Source organism: Pogoniulus pusillus, chromosome 22, assembly GCF_015220805.1.
Source record: "Pogoniulus pusillus isolate bPogPus1 chromosome 22, bPogPus1.pri, whole genome shotgun sequence".
Taxonomy (NCBI): Eukaryota; Metazoa; Chordata; class Aves; order Piciformes; family Lybiidae; genus Pogoniulus; species Pogoniulus pusillus.
This window is the reverse complement of record NC_087285.1, coordinates 7,774,266-7,794,937: the sequence shown is the minus strand read 5'-3', so window position 1 is coordinate 7,794,937 and position 20,672 is coordinate 7,774,266. Positions and strand designations below refer to the sequence as shown.

The 20,672-nt window shown below is 43.3% G+C and overlaps 1 protein-coding gene and 1 long non-coding RNA gene across 2 annotated transcripts in view; both read right to left on the bottom strand.

Moving 5' to 3' along the window:
* The window catches only part of WWC1 (WW and C2 domain containing 1), a 67,867-nt gene that overhangs the window by 37,530 nt on the left and 9,665 nt on the right, over positions 1-20,672 (bottom strand). Inside the window, exon 2 of the mRNA XM_064161608.1 lies at positions 1,018-1,127. Within this exon, the coding sequence (XP_064017678.1) occupies positions 1,018-1,127 (110 nt within the window). The remainder of the gene's footprint in view (positions 1-1,017; positions 1,128-20,672) is intronic.
* On the bottom strand, positions 10,813-19,237 carry LOC135185136 (uncharacterized). Its single transcript, XR_010306376.1, has 2 exons — positions 19,099-19,237; positions 10,813-11,428 (listed from the first exon to the last, which is right to left on the bottom strand). It is a non-coding gene; the product is annotated as an uncharacterized LOC135185136 (long non-coding RNA).

Below are 20,672 nucleotides of genomic sequence, written 5' to 3'. Positions count from 1 at the left end.
ATGTGGCCTTTCTGGAAAAGGGAAGGGTGTGAAAAAAGCCAAGCAAAACCCAATGAACGACAACCACCAAACATCCCCTGATTTGTGCATCTATTTAAAACAGAACTCTGTTGAAAGAAAGTTGCCCAAGTTTTCAGTTGAAGTCCCAGAACAAGATTGGAAAAGAAAAAACAAAACCAAAAATCCCAACACAACTTCAAGGCACTTTTGTCTTTTAACAGTTTTGCCTCTTTGCACGAGTTACATGCACCCCTAAAAGGGCCTGGTTCTGCTGTGAACTTCTGGACTGTAATAGGACCTGGTCTGTTAAGAGAACCGAAGTCATCGATTGATATTATTACATTTTTCCTGATCATCTTTGGATGTCTCTTTCAACCTAGACCATTCTATGATTCTATATCAAAGTCTGTATTTTCTTGTAATTCAAGCACTTCTGGTCTATCAAAGAATCCAGCTACGACAATAATCAATGGCTTAGCTTGGAGATAGGCACAGAATAAATATTCCACAAGCTTGAACTGAACTCCTCCAGCTTGCACAACTCTCAGGATATCCCAAGCCTACATAAGCTTTTCCTCTCCTGTACAGGCAGCACCCGCTCCTGCAGTAAAGAGAGCTCAGGCAGTCATTGCCTTTATCCTGAGGAATCAACATGAGACCTTTGCACTGTTTCCAATGGTCTTGCCACAAGGACAAATTCCAGGCTAAGAACAAACTCCAGATCACTACAACCTAGTCAGACTCCTCAGTAGAGCCAAATCTTATAGGTGTGTCCATAATATCAGCGTGAATGTGACTGCTGATTTGAAGACCACAAAGCAATAGGTCTCAAATTCCTGTTTTAGAGGGGGCAGTTAACTTGTGCAACAGAGAAGAACAGGATTGGATAACACAAGCTGCAGATCTCATCTGCTCCAAAACATGCTGATAGCTCTTTTTAATTTGTTTGTGTTCACCAAAATTTAACACAGGCACAAAACACTCACTCTGCAAAAAATATACTAAGGTGTGACTTACTGGTGTTGTGGTCTATGTAATAAACTCCAACCTGAGGGTCATATGCTTCCTCCCATCCTAGTGGCAATTCATCACTAATGCAGTCTGCAAAGGTTAGTGGTTTAGTGTACCTGAAACGTAAAATATTCAGGATTAACAGAAGAACACTTCTGCACATCTGCTCCAAACAACTGAACAGAAATGTACCACAAGGATTTCAGTATAGAAACCAACAGTAAGTTCAGAACGATTTTAAGGCTTTTGTTCTTATTTCATAATACACCACAAACTCTTCCCTTCATTCATCTGAAGCTGCAACACGATGACTTCATTCTGACAGAGCTCCTAAGCCTTGCCCAGTTCAGCCAGCTCTCACTCAACAGAGGAACGTTAAGAACTCTGCCAGAAACAATCCTCGTCTCCCAAGTGAAAGAACAAGGCTGTTTGCAGGCAGGTCCTGTATCAGAAATATGTAGACAAGAAGGAGCAAGATGAGAAATGCAATTTGCATAACATGAATAATTAAGACTGCACAATCAATAGCAAGTGCTGAAGACTGTGGAACCACTTGTCATGCAACTCCACTCATTTGCATTGCAATATGTTCAGTTTCACTAATGACAAACTAGATTAGTCTCTCAGTATCACAAAAATGTGTAACCTGCTCTGTCCAAATGAGGAAGTATTTCCACAGTATTGCTCTGAGAAGTTCTTCTATTAGAAACTACATTCAGCAACAGCCTGACGGCTCAGATGGCTGAAAACAAAGCTTGGAGTACCCACTCCTTGAGTCATCCCACAGATTTTAGTCACCAAAACCAAGCCCCTTCCCCTTTCATTGAGATACTGAGGTTCAGCTTACACCAACAGAATTACTAACCAAAGATACCACTGCAGGGAGGCACAAGGCAGGAAGAATTAAGCCTGCAGATATCTTACGTATCTAGCTGCCAAAAGCACAACATGCCAATGGCTCATAGTTTCATCACAAGCCCAATGTGCTGCACAAGGCATATCTGGAAGGAAGGTTTGCAAGTGTGACTTGCCAGAAAGGATGGCAGAAAGGGCTTTCTGCCCTTTGAGCACAAAGCACAGGACACATCATAGAACACCACAGCGCCTCTAGCAGTTACACTGCACGCTAAGAAGAACTGGGACTAAAAGCAAACACAGGGCTGCACCAAACTCTGCCATGTACAAGTAGGGTGTCACAGGAAGGTAAGGTGGCTAAAGGAGCAAGTTTCTGACCCACTGTAAGAAAATGAACAGGCTTGCAGAAAATCTTTCACATCCAAAGCTAAGTCAGCAGAGCCGACAGACAAAGTTTTCAGCACACTTGAGCTTATTTCATCTGGAGGCTTTGAGCAGCCAACTGACAGCCCCATACTAACATCTTGCAGTCAATCATCGTTGTGAAGGAAGATTTTAGGAAAAAGCCTCCAACCATAGCAATTTCAACATAGAAATCAACATTTACTGACATAGTTCCCCCCCAAATCATGATCCAGTAAGCAAAAGGTGGGAACAATTGCCCAAGTAGTCTTCTGTTCATCAGTTGATTAGCAACTCTTAAAATATTGCTGTGGATTTTATGATTGCCATTTTGCTATTGCTTTGTAAGAAGAGCCATCACTGGCTCTGCAGTCTCTCACCTTGCACACTAGCTTCCACTCAGTCCTATGGATTGAATAAACCAGAAACCATGTATTTCTCATGTCCCAGCTACATTGTTATGAGTGATGCATGCAAACATCCCATAACACAATGCAGTAATTAAAGTCATAGTTAAAGGTGAGAGTGTGCTACAGGTATGAAACATACTTTGATAGGTAGATTTGTATTATACAGAGTGAAACTTCTCTGAAGCAGAATTCTGCTCAAGAATCACATTGAAGATTAATTTTATTATATTTAAAAAAACATAAATTTAAAAGCTCAAACCTCTCCAGTCTTGAGCTACACTATCAGCCCCATGACTCGACTATTTTTATCAGGGAATAGCACTGTAGTGCCAACTTCAAGACTCCAAGGTTAAATACCAAACTCATAAAGCTTCTGCTTAGCTTTTGTCCATTCCTACTTTGTTAGAAGCAGCTGAATTCCTTCTAGATACACTCAGAAACTGTCAGACTGCTTAGAAAGCCAGGACCAAGAACTGAAGGCTGCTTATTCCTGTTTTCCATATGAAGTGCAAGGCATGAACTGCATACTGCATCCAGTCAGTTCTTTCAGAAAAAGAGAGGAGAAATGGCAAGGCAGGATCAGTGTGCTGTAGCAATGACACAAGCCAACTGGAGACTTGCCAGTTAGTAGAGCTTAGAAACAGACAATAATTTCACCTTTGAGATTCCTGTTTTCAGCATATCTCACAAGGAGCACCCACCACCAAGAGCAGACTAGTGCTGTCCTCCCTGGCTGACTGCAAGCTTGCAATTATCCCATTTGCACAGAGGGGTAAGTATTCATTAAAGGAGAAATCTGTCATTCAAACAGCAAACAGAAGACTAATTAGTTTTAGAATTAAGAGAGTAATTCCACTTATTACAGACAACATATGTCATATAGCTATTTCCCCAAATAACTGCAGCTTGAAAACCAAATTACTTGCTCTTCTAAACTCCTTTTCCTTGCTGTTGTGGGAAAAGCTGGCACAAAGCAAAGCAGCAATGCTACAATTACAGATGAAAGACACACAGTATGTTGTGTAGCCAGACCATTAACAAAGCATAAAAAGGAAAAAAGATTATTTCCTTGTTTAAAGATATGATTTTTAAGGGCTCTTATGAAGACCAAAAGAAACCAATTTTCCAGAGGGAGTCCAAAATCAAGCATCTCTCTAAGCACACTGACAATGCAGCATGACTGATGAAATGAGCAAAAGGTAGTTTCTTTCTCACAGCAAGACATGGTTCAGTTAGTGTATTATTTCTGCATAAAACAGGACTGTTTCTGCATTTGGGAAGTTAAAGCTAGGGCACATCTGCAGAACTATTTCTTTTGAAACATCTCCTTTGTAATTCACAAAGCTTCCTAGCAGCCTTGGAAAAAAAACTCATCAACTTGGACAAACCACATTACCATATAATAGGTTCTCTCTGTAGCTAGACTCAAAGCAGCCATCTAGAAAGATGTACCCCTTTCACCCACTGTGCTTTAGAAGGAAGGAAACCCACAAAACCATTCTTGCATTCCTTACCTTTCAGGTATATTGACCCAGCCTTCAAATGAAAGCAGTGCACACAAAAGTTCAGAAAACCCTGGCTTCATGACTTTGACTTCTGATCTCCAGTCACACAGAAGGAACCAAGGGGAAAACTTCAACATCAGTAGGTATAGCATTTTTTTATTAAACCCCCAACTAGTCCAGTTACAAGAGATGACATTTTCAGACACATGACTTTGTCTGCATCTTCCAGTCATGCTCACTTAGCTCTAAGGCCCTTTAGAGCATCAGTTAGACCAGAATTACTCTTGAAGCACTTCATTTGCTTCTAAGCTGCATGCTAGACATGGTGTGGAATTCCTACAAGAGAAACCAGCCTGAGCTAGAGAAGATATCTGTAAATAGCAGTCTAACAGCAAAAAGTGACCTATATGTCCATCACGTATCAGCTCACCTAAATCTCATTTCTATCATACCTGTAACAGGCAGAGGCTGAGGGGAAAGCCATTGTCCACCCACTGGCCAGTGAACATAATGAGGCACTTGGCAAAATGCATGCCCCCACACGCTTGACTATTTGTACAGCAGATGAGGTTTGAATCCTGCTCCCACAGCTAGAAACAGAAAGCCAGTTTCCTAGATCTAGTTTATAAGTCACATCAGCTTTAAGTGAGAAGGGTTTCCAGAATCCTTATTTTTGATCTATCAGTGGAAGAAGCCAAAAGCGATAAGACTGGAAACCAATGTTATCATGTGCAAACATTATTAAATGGAAACTTGCCCATCTCAGATTCAGGAAGCCTTTCTATAGTTTTTAGCTCTACTGTTGTCAATCAAAAACCTCATTACATGAGAAAGTCAAGGCAAATAATCCTTGTATAACAAGTTTTTGATTGACAGAAAGTTTGTTAAACACGGCTGTAAGATCATAGAGGTTCCTGACAGGAGCAGGAGATGGGTGAGCCATCTTACAAATCTGGAGCTAATACTACACAGGTAACAGAAATCAATTCTGAACTTCTCAAAACAGGAAAAGTTCTTTTTGCAATTATTTGACTTCAGTGATGATTGGTGGCCTACAGCAAGCAAGCAAATCCCCATGCAGCTTTTTAGGCAGGCTGGTGCCTGGGTACGCATGCGTGTATGTCCAGAGAGTGCCACACGCTTGGCTCACTGATGGGAAGCATTTAGAAACCACCAAGGGATTGCCAAGTTTGTGCTGTACATAAACCCACCTAATCCCCATGTTTGCAGGGTTCCTCAAACCCACACAACACAGTAAAGCCATTTAAACAGTAGAGCCTTAATCAGTTCAGTAGAGATCACATGGCCTTACACAAAATCCTTCATGACTCTATATGGGTGAAACTACAGACCAGGGGATTTCCTACAGTTTACTGTACTGACAGCAACAGCTCATTGAACAAGGAACAAAGGTGGCACCTGGATCACTTAGGGCCTTCACTGTCAGCTCTTCTTACAGCTAACAGCTCAACAGTTCATTTCGGTTTTCCCCTTCCCTCTTGTACTTGCAGGCGCACAGCGAGGGTATGAAGTGCACAGGTCCTGTGGGCAAGGAGTAAAGCAAGATAAACAAATCCTAGAATGACTTAGGTTGGAAGGGACCCTGCCATGGGCAGGGATGCCTCTCAACTAGACTTAGCTGCTCAAGGCCCCCAGGGAGGAGGCATCCACAGCCTCCCTGAACAGCCTGTTTCAGAGCCACACCACCCTGTACTGAAGAAGTTAATCCCAAGATCCAATCTACACATACTCTTCCTCAGTTTCAAACCACTGCCCTTTGTCTTATTGCTAGACACCCTTATGAAAAGTCCCTGTCCAGCCTTCCTGTAAGATCCCTTCAGGTATTGGAAGGCAGCAATAAATTATTTAAATTGTTAATTATTAGTTAATAATTATTTTAAAATCATTACTAAATTGTTGTAAGAGAGAACTTGTAGCAGATAGTTCCACTCTTACCATTTCTCTTACACAACCAAACAGTTTTTAGACCCAGCACTTTGTGAGAGATGCCTGGAGTCAGGCTTTATTTTCAACAGCTTCTACAGCATTGGGTTGGTTTGGTTTTTTAAATTAATTTCTCATTTGAACTCAACTTACTGCTCATTCTGTGCCAGGATGTGCTACACAGACCAGGGCAGAGAACGGGCTACAGGCACCTCAATTCCAGCTGTTAGATTGGGTAGCTCCACCCAAGATCACAGTGGGTCTGAGCTCTGAGGAACCTGTTAATGGGAAGAGCTCCTACTCTAAGTCAGAAGGCTGCTGGAAGAATCTCTGCCAGGAGGCTCGACATGATGACATACAAGCTTCTTTGTTTTTAATGAGGTCATTCCCATTCTCAAGACAGACATGGATTATTTTTAAACTTCAGCACAGAAAAAAACCTCTCACTTTGCAGACATATTTTCTGGGGCTACACCAATCTTCTCCTCACAAAAGCTTTTAAAAATAGACTCCTACACATTTATTACTCAAGTTGATAATCCAGCCCTCAAACACACCAGGGCTGTTTGTCACTATAGTAACTGTTTTCCCTTGGAGCATCTTCTCTGGCTGCAGGGAGAACTGCCTTGGGAGGGTGGAGGTGTGGCAGCAAAGAGGCCCTGCTTTACGATCTTGCTGGCAAAGCTTTCCTCACCCTGTCACCACACACCCGGGCACAACGAAACACTCCTTTGCATTCCCACTCCAACTGCAATTTTGGGAAGAAGCAATGAGAAGAGCTCATTCCTAACAGCTGGTATCCCCAGTAGTGACAACACAGGCAGCTCTGAGCCAAATGACACCCTCAATTGCACCAAAAGGTCAAGAACCACAGTGGGTTTTACACGGGGAGGCCTCCACACCAAGGGGAGAAGAAAGGAGTAATTCAGGACCCACGTGAGCAGGTTAGAACTATGAATGGCAAAGGGATTCCTAGATAACAAGGAGAAACCTTTAAGAAGTAATTGCAAATTTGAGAAGCTTCTTGGCTATGCTCCAAGGAGACTGATGAGAGATCAGGTACAACATGTGAAAGTGTTGAAAAACAGATAATACTTCAAGACCCACACAGTGGCACAGCCACTCTAAACTTCTAGTTACCAAAGAGATGTCATTTCAAAGACTGCCAGCATGTACAGCATTCTAACCTGGACCTGGTCTTGCTGTGATAAAGTATAACTTCAGCAGAATTATAACCCTTACAGAAAAAATTGTGTCAGATGTAAGAAAAACAGCTTGAAGTTGTTGTTGTAGCATCAACAGCAACACCCCAGAACCCCAACACATCTCAAGAAACTGAGACTGCAGAGCAGTTTTCCTTTGTTGTCATGGTTATTAAGCATCTTTACAATCTCCCAAAGCTCTCTCATGTTGTCTCTCCTCCTGGCCCCTGATGCTTTGTGCATGGGGCTATCTCTGGGATAAGCACACCCAACATCTATCCTCAGTGCTTATTTTCCAAATTATCATAATTTTAAACAGTTTTCTTGTCAATGAAGACCTCACAGATGCCCTCTGCTGCTCTTTGGGCAAGACATCTTGACTTGTATGCAATTTCCTAGTTCAGACCCCTTACTATTATTGCATGAGCAGGAAACATCAACACTAGTTTTCCACAGAAATTAGTCACAGGCTGCACAAGCAGGTTCTACACAAAGCAAATCAGGAGACAACAACGACACCTGAAGTCAGGCAACAGCCTGTATTTTGAGCATTCTGAACACAGATAAATTCATACCTTTAATATGTTTGTAATGCTCAGATTAATGGAAGCATTGAGCTACACAATTTACATCTCCACCAGCCACAGTGAGCATGCCTAGGACCTATCAGGCTAACACTTAGCTGCTCGCTTGTTCTATCTACTTCTGAAAAGGCTTGCATTTTTACAGGCTCTACTTCGCACACACTGAGAGTTGGTTTGCCTATGTATTTCTTTTCAGTATAGATCATTTACTCCTGGAAGCAAAGAACTACTCAGTTATTTGCTAGGAGAAGACTATCAAAAAGCACATACAGATTTTAGATCATTCCCAGAGATTAACAAACTGGTTCTGCTAGCAGGAGGGAGGCAGGAGGTCAGTCATACCTTCTTAATCACTCAAATGCAAAATTCCTGGGATAGTTCAAGGTTAAAAAGTCAGGAAATGGGAGTCGAGGATTCTCACAGCATTAACTTTCCTGCCAGCCTGCATATCCTGCATGCTCTTCTGAACTGATTAAGTAGAAAAGATAGAAAAGAGTAAGGTACAACTCGATGAGAACAGTGCCACGCTACTAAACTAAGAGCATGCAAGAGCTGGAATTTAGCCATGCAATTAATTCAAACACCTTTAGTTTTAAATGATTGAGGTTGCTTTTTTCTTTCAGTTTGCCTTCAGTTCTTCTGGAAGGAGAAGCAGCCTTGCCACCTGCATATCCTGAACAGACTAAAACCAAGTCAGCTCTCTCTTCACTCAGAGATTTGACTGTCTTCGAAGAAAAACCAGTCACTGCATAGGAAGGGGTAAATTGTCTACCAAACATCCATACAAAGTAGTCAGACTAGTTTCTTGACATATTTGGGAGATTATGAACTGGCAGGCTTGTCTCTGTTCTTACAGCCTGCACTCCTACTTCTCTGAAAGGCTGCCTATAGTGTGGGTGGCAGTAGTTTACACTGGCAAGATGCCTCAAGATCAAGAAGTGTATAGGACAGACTCCCCTCCCAACACCCCCTGCAATCCAGCTCCTAGAGCAGGGAACCAATAGCTACTGTCAGAAAACAATAAATATTTGAGATTTTGGCAACAAGGTAAGTACTGTACATTTTCTGTACCTCAGTGTTGAGGAACATACTATCCCATGGCCCACAGCATGCAGAGAAAGGCAGTGGCAGCAAAGTCAGCTCAGGACTGATTGCATGTCTATAAAGGGGAAAAGATTTGGGGTTCACTCCACAAAGTCTTCATTAGGTACTGAATTTTTGCTTCATGCATGGGGAGTAAGCCCCAGACTTCTTTGAGAAGCACTGCATATTACTGTATTTCTGAGCAGCATGTATTATCTCTACTGTGAAAAAGAGCAGTATGAGAGCAAATCTCTCTTGCAATAGTGCTAGCTCTTGTGTCCTTTATTCACATGGCAATTGGAGTGGAAAAATAGACAACACTACAATGGCATCACCAGACTTATCTCGACTCTGTAGTCTACCCAGTGGAGAAACCAAGCATCATTACTACAGAAGCACATTCAGAAAGGGGCAAGGGAAGCACAGGAGTCTGGGTTTACACACACACACACATAGTTTGTACACTGCTCCCCAATTCATCTCCTGCTAGCACTGGGCTAGCTGCTAACTGTACAGCAGCTTTAGTGTGACTGCCTGCTTGCTGTTTCTGCATTCTAAATGTACTTACAGAGTTACAGAGCTATTTGACATTCCTGATGCCAGAAGGCTACTTTAGTAGGCTCTTTGTTCTACATAACTTAGAGAACAGAGTCTAGGCAAGCAGCAGGGCATCATCACATCCTCTGCTCTTTGCCCTAAAACATAAGCTTCAGCTACTTAGCTTTTATGCAAGGCCTAGATCAATTCTGGAAACCTTCATGACACTGATCTGGCAGGAGCCTGTCAACTTGGAAATCTTGTCCAGATAGAGCTGAAACCTGCTATGCATAGGAAGCTACCAAGTCAAGTGAACCTCAAAGAGCCCTAGCTACTATCTCTTGTTGCTGCTATTAGTTTCCATGCACTGCCTCCTCAGCTCCTGAAAAGTCATACTGTACAAAAATAAACAGAAATGTCAAAACAATAACAGACTTCCAGAGCAACCTCAGAAGAGTAAACCTTTAGAAGGCATGCAGAGTTAGAAGCACAAGATTAGAGTATAAAGCTAATAGGTTTAGTAATTTTTTATCCAAAGCAGCAAGGCCTTGATTTATTATGTAGCTGAGCCACACAAAACCCCTGCTTCTATAGCCAGAACAGTACATAGCACAAAACGTAGCTCAGTACTTCACACACTGGAAGGGAATAATACAAATCAACAACTACTGAAGTTCCTTCACCATCTCGGTTCCAATTTAAATTCCCAGAGACACAAATGTGTTTGATAGAACCAATAACAATTTTACAGAGTGCCTTTCCCTCTTCCCCCTTCTTTCCCAAAAGAAAGAAATTAGAGAGAGGAAAGGTAAGCACACCCAAACAAATACATCTCACTCGATTTGGAAGTTAAAGAGAACAAAAGTTTAACAATAAATTAAAAAGGTATCTGAGGTAGGGAAGTTACAAAGCTATAGGGAAGGGAAAACAAATATAAGTGTGTAAATACAACCTGATTTTGATGGTAATGTTTTTGTCTGCCTCGTCGGTGATGGCCACGTGGTAAAACAAAGAGAAACAGGATGGTGATGCTGGTAAGCAGAGAGGCAGGGAGTAGAGAAAGAAACAACAAGTCCCCCTGCTTTTATGGATCTTTAGACAGGAAGGGGGTGTGGGCTAACCATGAATCTGAATCACCTGGTGGTGTTCAGACCCACCCCTGGGGAGGAGCCAAGACCACCTAGGGTCAGGTTCAAGGTCACACCCCCTGAAGGGTTAACCCTGTACATTCACTCCTTTGAGGACAGCAAAAATGATATTTGCATCACCAAGTGAGTGATTTATACTTACAAACATAATTTATTTTGAATGATCCACTATCACCGTGTTTTGCCAACAGACTAAATTTGTGTTAACATTAAAGTTATAACAGCACTTGCTCTTCACATTCCCCTTCCCCACCTATCTCACACAACTTAAAGCCCATTTGCAGTCTTTCTGCCAACTACGGAGTGGTACAAGCAGCCTGACAAAGAGCTGCATGCCCAACGTTCAGCTCAGGTGCAGAGGGGTGCAGGCCAGATACTCAGGTGTCACAGTGCAGATAAACTGGGAGGAGGACTACAATTCTGGTACTGCTACTTTCAAGGCCATGGAAGAATGCCTAAGACGAAAGTCCTCTTCAGATTCAGGATAAACACACATTTCATCACAGGCAAAGCCAAACATATCAGCACCATGGTATCTTGCAAATGGCATACTGCTGGTAGCACCCTTTTCAATTCCTAGTGGTGAGGGAGATGCTCATGTGCAAGGAGTCTCCACAGCTTGTGTGTGACACCAGGAGAGGTGCTGCTTCCCCTTTCAAAGCACTCATCCACAGTCAGGAGCCTCATCTATGGACACAGTGCTCAAGGGAGACCCCTTCGCTCTTCTTGCACAGAATTTACACAACCCTGGGAAAAACAAACAAGTGTTTTGTGAAGCATTCCAGATTGGTGTACGATACTGAGAAAGGGGACAGCAACTGTTAAATTCAGCACGAGTGTCATCATGCTGATTTGCCTTGTCTCCTGACCACATGAAATTCTAGTCTTACTCAAAGTTAAAAACAATTTTAAAAAATAGATAAATCCCAGTAGTACTATGTCATTTTTCAGAATTCAAGGGAAAACTCATTATGAAAAATTCATTTCCCAAGTCTGCTTGTAACGCAAATATTATTGCAGGGAGCATTATCCGAGGATCTCTGCGAACGCAAGCTCATGGATGCAACTGGTATCAACTGTTCAGAGAGGATGCAAGTACAAGGGCTCAACAGTTTAAGTCCAAGCAATAAATGATATTCTGATGACAAATTTTAACTGGTTGACAAAAAAGCAAGGTGGCATTGTTAAACACGTACATGCATGTGTGTGAAGGTATCATCTTCAGCCAGATGGTAACTGACAGTTCTTTTGCTCTAAAAGCCTTGTGAAGAATAGGCTCCTATGTGTTTTGGCCTGAAGCAGTTAATCAAGTTTCTACTTAACAGAGTGTATAACTTTTTTAAAGTGTCCAACAGACATTTAAAGGGGCACGAGGTATCAAAAGCATGTAGCTGTTCCTCAGCTCTAAACCTACAGTGTTTCTTTCATTAAGTGAAGACTCAGCGTAGGTACCACTTCATCACCACTGCTCACACGCCATGGTCTAGATATGTGTCAAAGACACACCTTACATAGCCTTACTATTAATATTTACCTACTATAGTACTGGAGTGTTTGAGAAAAATAGCACAGGAACCTCCTTCCAAATGGAGTAAACTTCCTCTTTCCAGTGTACTCTGAAGGCAACAGAAAACACCTTAAACTGTGTCTTTTTGATACTGCTGTATTCCTGCTTCCCTAATCCTTACTTCTTCGTCAGACAATAGATGTGCAAAATTCCTTTAGACCTTGAAAGATGATAAACTACAGACAGCAAGTGTAAAGCAACTAGTCTAAACCCCTTTGGAAGTAACATAACATCCCTTAAAATATTCTAAACAAAAGAAATCAATTGTCAATGGTCTTAGCATACTATGTTTGCCTTGGTGTGCTGAAGCTTCTTTGCACTGTTATTGAATTTATTTTTCTCCATAGTCAGTTTCTTGTTCTTCTAGATTTTATAAAAGGGTGGATTTACAGCACTCTCTGAAAAGAACACTTTCAGGAGAATAAAATAAAATCAGAGCAGTCCTTGAAGCTTAAATTCTGGGTTTGATTGTAACACTGCTGACATCAATATGATTACTGTCACAGTACTAGCCACTCACCACTGGAAGTCAGAGCCCATGAGACTGTATGTGACCTCCTATGCCCATATTAAGTGACTGAGATACAAGTCCTTGTGAGAATTGAACCAGCACTTCACTAAGTCAAGTTGAAAGCAAGCTGGTGGTCCTGCAGGTAGTCCACTTCCCAGACACGTCACAGACTCTGTAGGCCACTCAGCATTTAACAATCCACTCCCCTCAATTTTTACAGGAAATGAAAGCTGGAATTATGGCATCAAGCTCAGACCAACAAAGAAGCTTGCTGGCAAGTCCACCAGCTGTGAGAGAAACTGTGTGCATCATTCCATTTCCTGCCCAGGAGCAGGCTACAGGCATGCAGCACATGCTCTGTAACCCAGCTAGATATAGCACATGCCAGCCTACTGATCCTGGCAGCTTTGCCACTCGGTAAGATCAAATGCTCTTCCACAAGAACAGAGGTGATAGCAAGACTATTCATTGCACTCCTCAGCAAGCTGATTCAGCTCATTCAATTGGGACACAAGTCTTCACATATTAAAGCAAACGGAGTGCCCCGGTCCAGCTCCATCTTGCTGAGCAGATGCCACACCCCTGCTCAGTAGCTAAAATCAGTCTTCCCCAGATCGTTAGCACACATCCAAATTCCTAGCACACACCTAGAGCGTCTAAAAAAATTACAATTGAGAAATGGGACAATAATTTTGCTTAAATATTGTAAACTAAGCATTTAGACAGGAATTATCCAAAAGACACTGGCAAACACCTCAGTTCCTCTAACAAAAACCATAAAGCACACAAGACTAAGTTCATATAGCGGTGGAGAGAGGTTTTTATTCTACCCTTACAAAGAGAAAAGAAAAGAAAACAACAATGAATTTTAAGTAGCTGCTCCAAAGCGCAGTGCAGCCTCAGCAATACAAGTGCCACAGTCAGAGTCAGTCTGCAATGGCACCCAGATTTCTTCAGGAATGCAGCAGTCAGAATTTTGTAGTGCATATTCATAGTCACAGTAGTAAGTGTTGATTTCTTTGTTGCTTTATTTGTATCATGACACTTCCCTGGAATGTGCTTCAGGACTGAATGCACTTCAGTTTTTTTTTAAAGCACCAATTTCTAAGCAATCTAGTTTCTTACCTTGAATCAGCAAGTGACTGTACAAGGACAGGGAAGGGAGGATCATACCAGATCCACAGCACAGAGGCACCAGCAACTGGGCCAATCCAGCAGTTTGATGCTCCCACAAAAAAGCACCTCTCTCACCTTCTGCCCTAAGCACCCTTTCCTTGCTTCTCTTCCCAGTCTAGCAACTCTGTTCTTGTGTGTTACACCCTCCAAACCTCCCGCAAACTGCTTCCATTCACTAACACCACAGCAGAGCACCCAGGCTTTTCTGCCGAGGGCATTTACAGCTGGGTTAGCAGGACTCAGCAGTTGATACCATGCCAGTGACACAGAAGTGTCAGGAACAGAAGCGGCAATGGGGAAAGCCACAACCCTCCTTGTTGGTTGTGATCAGATGCCTGGCGGCTCCCCAGATTTCTGGGCAGCAAACCCGTAAATGAGCTGCATCTGCCACAGAATCGTAATTACAACCAGTCCTCTCGAGTGGCCCATCCTTTCCAGCTGCCACACTGCCGTGCCACTGCTTCCAGACTCAGTATTACTTATAAATGAAGGGCACAGAAACGGTCAGCTTTAGAAGCTGCTCTCGTCGATCAGGCCGACCGTGCCTGCGGGAGCGAGCTGCTGAAGGTGCACAAGGAGCTGGGTGTAGGAGCTGTGCAGCTGCAGCTCTCGCTGTCAGCCCGGCCGGGCAGCGCACTGTGCGCAGCGTGGCTGGCGGAGGAATGTGCTCCCTCACTGCACCTTTTCATCTCGATAAGGATTTTCAAGGTCATGTGCGCTTCTCTGCCGGCTCCTCCCCGGCTCCAGTGCAATCCCAAGCACGCAGCCCCGGGCCCTGGTGCGCATTTCCACCCTCCACGTCTCCTGGACACCAGCACAACCTGTCGCATTCCTGCGCAGCAGCCTTCCTGCTTGCCCGCAGCCAGCTCCCTGGGGTTAGCAGCTCCCTGGGGTTAGCAGCTCCCTTCTCCTCCAGAGCAAGCAGGCAGAGCATTGCAGCAGCTACCTTGCCAGCAGCCCTGCCATTCCTGCAGGGCCAGCATAACTGGACAATAAGGCTTGTGACCTCCAGGACTAATATTTCTGAGTTAAATACTTAATATAAAACCATGTTGCAGCCTAGGCCAAAGCCTGTATCGAGCTCATGGGCCAAGAGAAGGGCCCTAGTCATAACTCGCATTGCACATGCTAACACACACAGCTACATCACCTGGTGAGCTGCCTACAAGGGCACTGCAGGAAGGCTGCCTTTTGGGACAGCTCCTGTTACTCCATCCCCACATCCACAGAGCAGCCAGCCAAACCAGCCCAGCATCGGCAGCCACAGGAGAAGAACTGCCTGTCAGCCCAGGGCTCAGAGGGAAGGCAGAGGTGATGGTGCTGGGCCTGAGAAGCCCTTCTCTGGATAGAGGATGCAGCCCCCTCGTCTCTGCCCAGCACTTACAAGTTTAAAGACTTTCAGACACTCCTCGCTCACATAAGATTTCTAGATTACAAGTGAAGAATCATACATGCTGCCTGCTTACAAAGCCAGCTAATTATTCAATCTGTTAAGCATGTATGTGCACACAACAATGCTTTGAGTCATTAGAGGACGGGATTTATACTTCAGTGCACGCATCTTGCTCTTTGTGAGCGCATGCCTGGATACAGCCAAAACGAACACAAGTATCTGGAATGTCTGTGGCTCGCTGGCCAGCGCATCTGAATACAAAGCTGAGCCTGCAGAGTGACTGGCTGTGTGTGACCCCAGTCGCACACACTGCTCCCCTAATCATGTTTAAAATCTCTATGCCTTTTCTTTTGCCACTCTGAGCACCTGAAAGCAGAGTACAGCATAATGTTTAAGCTGCATTCTAGAGCTTTAAGAAGGATGTTGGTAAGAAAAACGTGGCAGTGCAGGTGACAGGTTGCAAAGGCAAAGAGCTCAACGTTGGACCCAGCAGCTCTGCCTGCCACAACACAGCTGTCCTGGGTTTTATTGTGGCAGAAGGGTCCTGGCATTCTGGCAGGCAGGAACCTCAGTTCCTATGGCAGCAGTCACTCCTCTACAGCCCAGCCCACACCAGATGGGGATCCCTGTCTTAAGTATCTGCCAGACAGATAAGACCATAGCACACACCAGAGATGCCGGCTCTTCCCTGCAGCCATTTTATCTTTGTTTACTAGTGCCTACTTTTGCTCCCAATAATTTCAGGCAGGTTGTGTCTCTCCAGAGCACCCTGGACAAGCGTGCAGGACCCCAGAGTTGCAAGTCCCCTCCAGCCACTCCATGTGTCCACACACAGCAGTGGGTGGAAAGGCCAGCAATGAGTGGCACAGCATAAAACCACAAGGCTGCAGGCAGGGAGGATTTGTCTACCTGTGTTCTGTGCTTCCCTTAGCTTCTCCTTTTATTCCTCTTCCCATTAACAAAGCCTTTAGGCACTTTTTTATGTTACAAAAAAAATCCAAAAATTTAGCTGTCTCTCATAGGTTATATGGTATTTCTGGCATTTCGGACTTTTAAAGGATTTTTTCCTGCTGAAGATTTCACTTCAGCCTCCCAGACCTCCAAATTATTCAACATTACCTGCAGGTGAGAGCTGCTTCCCAAATTCAATTGACTTCATTCCCATAGCAAGGCTCTATTCTACGGAAAGTCCTACCTCAAGTAATTTTATACCTACAATTTATGTTGTACTTTCAAAGGGATGCACTCCACGCCAGATTTTCCATTTCTACCTCCTATGGATTGCCATTTACCCTGATGATTCAACAGGAACTCTAAAATAGAAGGATTTTAAGCATTTGGTGCATAAGGCACAAAATATTATATAGAAGCTTCATAACAAGTCAAGCCAAACCACCTCCATTTTCACACATTTCTCTTCCATGCATGTTAGGGGAAGCAACAGAAGGCACTAACTCTGTAAGATTCTCAAATCTGTCTTGGAAAATGTGAGTCAAAATAAGCTCCTAAAAATCTAGCAGAGATCACAGAATTCTAGCAATGTACATATCAAGCCCCAGCACCTGCTCATCTTTAACAGGGTATTTTCTGTAATTCAATTTGCAATGTAAGGGATGTAACCAAGAAAAGATGGTGGTGGTAAAGCTAAAGCAGCTGGGGAGGTAGGAAGTGTTGTCAGAATCAGACCTCTGTGGGTACACACACCTCCTGTGAGGAAGCTCAGGGCAGACACTAAGGAGTAGAGCCTGCGTGCACCATGTGTACTGCTCTCCAAACCAAAGTACTGCAGGCACTGTGCAGACTATCAGATGCCTAATCTAGTCTCAGCTGTAGCTAGCTTATAACTTACTGAAGCTGTTAGAGTACAACCATCAGTGCTGCTCAAGGCAACTACCTAAAATATCTCAGCTATTCATTTCCATCCTTCCCTTTAAGTCAAAGTTGTGTTTAATGGCTGTGACTCTGTGCCTTATAGCACTGTACATCTGGTCTTCAGCAAGGCATCACAAGAGCTTATGGGTTTGAAATTTTCTACTTTACCAAGTGCTACTTCACCATTAGCACCTGAACTCCCATGCTAGTCAATTATAAAAAATTATTAGCTGAAAAGTTATCTATTTTATTTATTTCTACCCAAACACCAATCCACACCATCACTGCAAAATGCCTGACCTGTGTAATGACTTCCTCCTGTCAGCTCAGCTAAATAAAATATTAGCCTCAGCTCATATGCAAAGACCAAGCTGTAATTCTCTGGCAAACAAAATAATCTTGTTGCCCTTGTCTAGTATCTTTAAGTTCACCTACAGATTGATTCAGAGAACCAGCTTGCTACCAAGTTCCAAAAGGAGTGATGAATCCATGGAACTATTAAAAACCACTTACTGGCAGAAGTCTTTGAACACTCCCCCTTACCATTAATAATGGCCTTTATTCAATGTCCTTCTAACAAAATCCAAATTAATGGCATAAACAGATGCTTCTACAGTTCCAGACCAGAGAAGACAAAGGATAGCAACACTGCAGAAGCTGAAATGCTTGGGGTGAATGAAATTTGACATGGTAATTCTCTTTAATGACACTTCAGAGAAAAATACTGAGTGTTTGGGTAGGCTCCTGAGCAACGCCAAGATGAAGATAAAACGGTGTCTGCACTTATGCATGCAGAAGGTACAGGAGAACATCCAGAAAGAGGCACATACCTTTTTAGGTGTCACCTTCACAGTGTCACAGCAGATGGAATTACAGCCCAAGGCACAGCACTGAGAAAGCATCAATCTGATATTTAAGCTGTCTGCTTTGAAAGACAAACTCTAAGTGACAAGGCTGCCTCACTCAACTCAGGCTCACCACCCACAGCGCCAAGCAAGCACAGCATAACTGCACTGACTGCAGCTCAGAAGCAAGCCATGGCTTCTGGGGAAATCACGTTTTGCAGGAAGGTCGTTCTCACCCAGCAGGTCACTGCTGCAAAAGCTGAGTCCTTGGGCGACTTGAACTTACTGCAGCAGAAAAATTGTGCCCAAAGACAAAGCAGTTTTCTGTGTACCAGCTAGCTTAGTGAGGAGGTGGATGTGCATCAGGGCTGAAGGACCAGCCTCCCACAGCAGCAAGGGGACTTGTGCTCAGGCCCACAGACTAGCAGCATGAGAGGGAAAGACTAAGCAATGCACTCCAGTCCCAGCCCAGCTCTGGGGCAAAGCTTTTTGCCTTTTCCACCAGCAAATGCACAAGTGATTACAATACTGGAGGCAATGGGTCACTGCACTCTTTAGAGATGAAGAAAGAGACAGTCATTTATGGCAGCTAAAATGGGGTAAGATGGGGCAAAATCAAAATCACATCCTATCTAGCCTCTGCCTGAGCAGCAGCCATTTAAAAAGTGAGATTTATTAATAAATTAATCCCTTCCATTTTTCCTCATAAACATATGCTGCAAAATATTGCCATAAAGCCAATTCATGCAGCCTTACAGTAATAGAAACATCATGTCTCATACATCAGCCATTCCCTGTCTGCATGCACCTGAAGGGCAAAGTGTCCACCATACAAAGCCAAAAAGTCCCCCACTCAGGATTCAGTTTAAGGACTGGATTTATTTACCCAAATTTTGTCCATACATGACTAAAGCAATCCATATTCTTCAAGTACCCAGTGCTACATTTTCATCCCCTTATGTGACTAGCCACCAGCCTAGGCACACTAATGCTATGACACAGCAGACAACAAATTCTCACAGCTGATTGTAAAAGCAACAACTTTTTAGTTACCTGGAAACATTCTTTCAAATCAACCCAAGCACAGCTTTGAAGAGCAGAGCCCCAAAGCACGGAAGGGATATCACCTCTGCCACATGCTTCCCTGATCACACCACAAGGCAGCAACAGGGAATCCAGGGCTCCTCTCTGATCACCAAGGAACAGAACCTACATGTGACCCAATGCAAAAAACAAGTAAACAAGACTAAAATGGCAATTTGTTACACTTGTGTCAACTTGTGTCAGCTGAAAAATGCTTATCTAGTCCTCAGTGAATTGAGTGCATTGCCCTGTTCTCTTGTTCAGATCAATCAAAGCATCCCAGAAGTGGGCTGTTAAAAGACAGAAGCAGCAAAGCTAAATCAGACAACACAACTTTCCAAAAGGGGCTAACCGAAGTGGGGAGGAAGGAACACGAGAACTTTGCTGGATTTTCCTATACTTCACATTCTTCCCAATGCAAAACCAATACACAAAGGTGAAAGACCTCACATGGCTACAAAAAGGATTGGTTCCAAAATGAGCCACCAGGAACACCAGGAGAGAGGATAGGAAGGGACACTTTGTGTTAGTCCAGATACAAGAATAAACCACAGCTTTCACAAAGGGCAAAGTGAGGATTTAGGCTGATGTAACTGAATCTGCTCAGGTCTCATTTTAAGAACTGAGCAGGACTTTAAACCAGGAAAAATATGGTTCTTTAGTAACTGATTATAGCAATACTGGAACACGTGGCATCACAAAAGCCCCATGCTACCTGGCCACTAGCCTGCTGTGCTAGCAAAGCAGCTGGTGAATCTAGAGGGGAGGCAAGCCTGCTACTTCCAGCTGCAAAAGGATCCTGGGGACAGCAGGGCATGCACGAAGCTTGTGGCACAACTACAGGACAAAGGCTACTTCCTTTGGACACTGGCACTCCAATCGGTGTTACTTATCTGCCTCCTCCCTTACCTGCAGGGTTGAAAGTTTAGACAAAAGTATCTGACGCGAAAATCCATTGAGAAAAACATCCTTAGAAGTTTCCAAGTCAGTGTGCTCTCAGCATGATAAGCTTTATGATACCTCTTACAAGTTGCTGCTTCACCTGTTTCATTCAAGACTTACAGATCCTAATAAAATAATGCCCAAAGCACACCAAAATTCTTTTAATAAAGTGAAAATTAGAGTATCAGATCTATTACACCACCCAGCCTTTCCCCTTCACAGGAAAAGCATTAGAGCCTTTGGATATCTCATTTCAACAAGAAGGTTATTTAGTTCTAGAGTTTGGAGTGAAGTATTTAATCACTAAAGGATTTGCAAATTACACATGAATATGCATGTAGCACTTCTCACCATGACATAAATCCTATTGTATATTTATGAATGGATTGCTTTGCCTCCAGCTTCTACATGTATATAAACACTGGGTTTAATCTTCAATTCCTTCCTCCCTCCCTTCTTTTTAAGGAGTTGCTTAAACAAATTTGCATTTTAGGAATCTATTATCTACAGTGTATTTCTTGCCTTTTTTTTTTTTAAACTCTATAAACCTCCTCCTCCCATCAGGCAAAATGCTTACTCTATGAAAGGCTTTAGAGATGCTG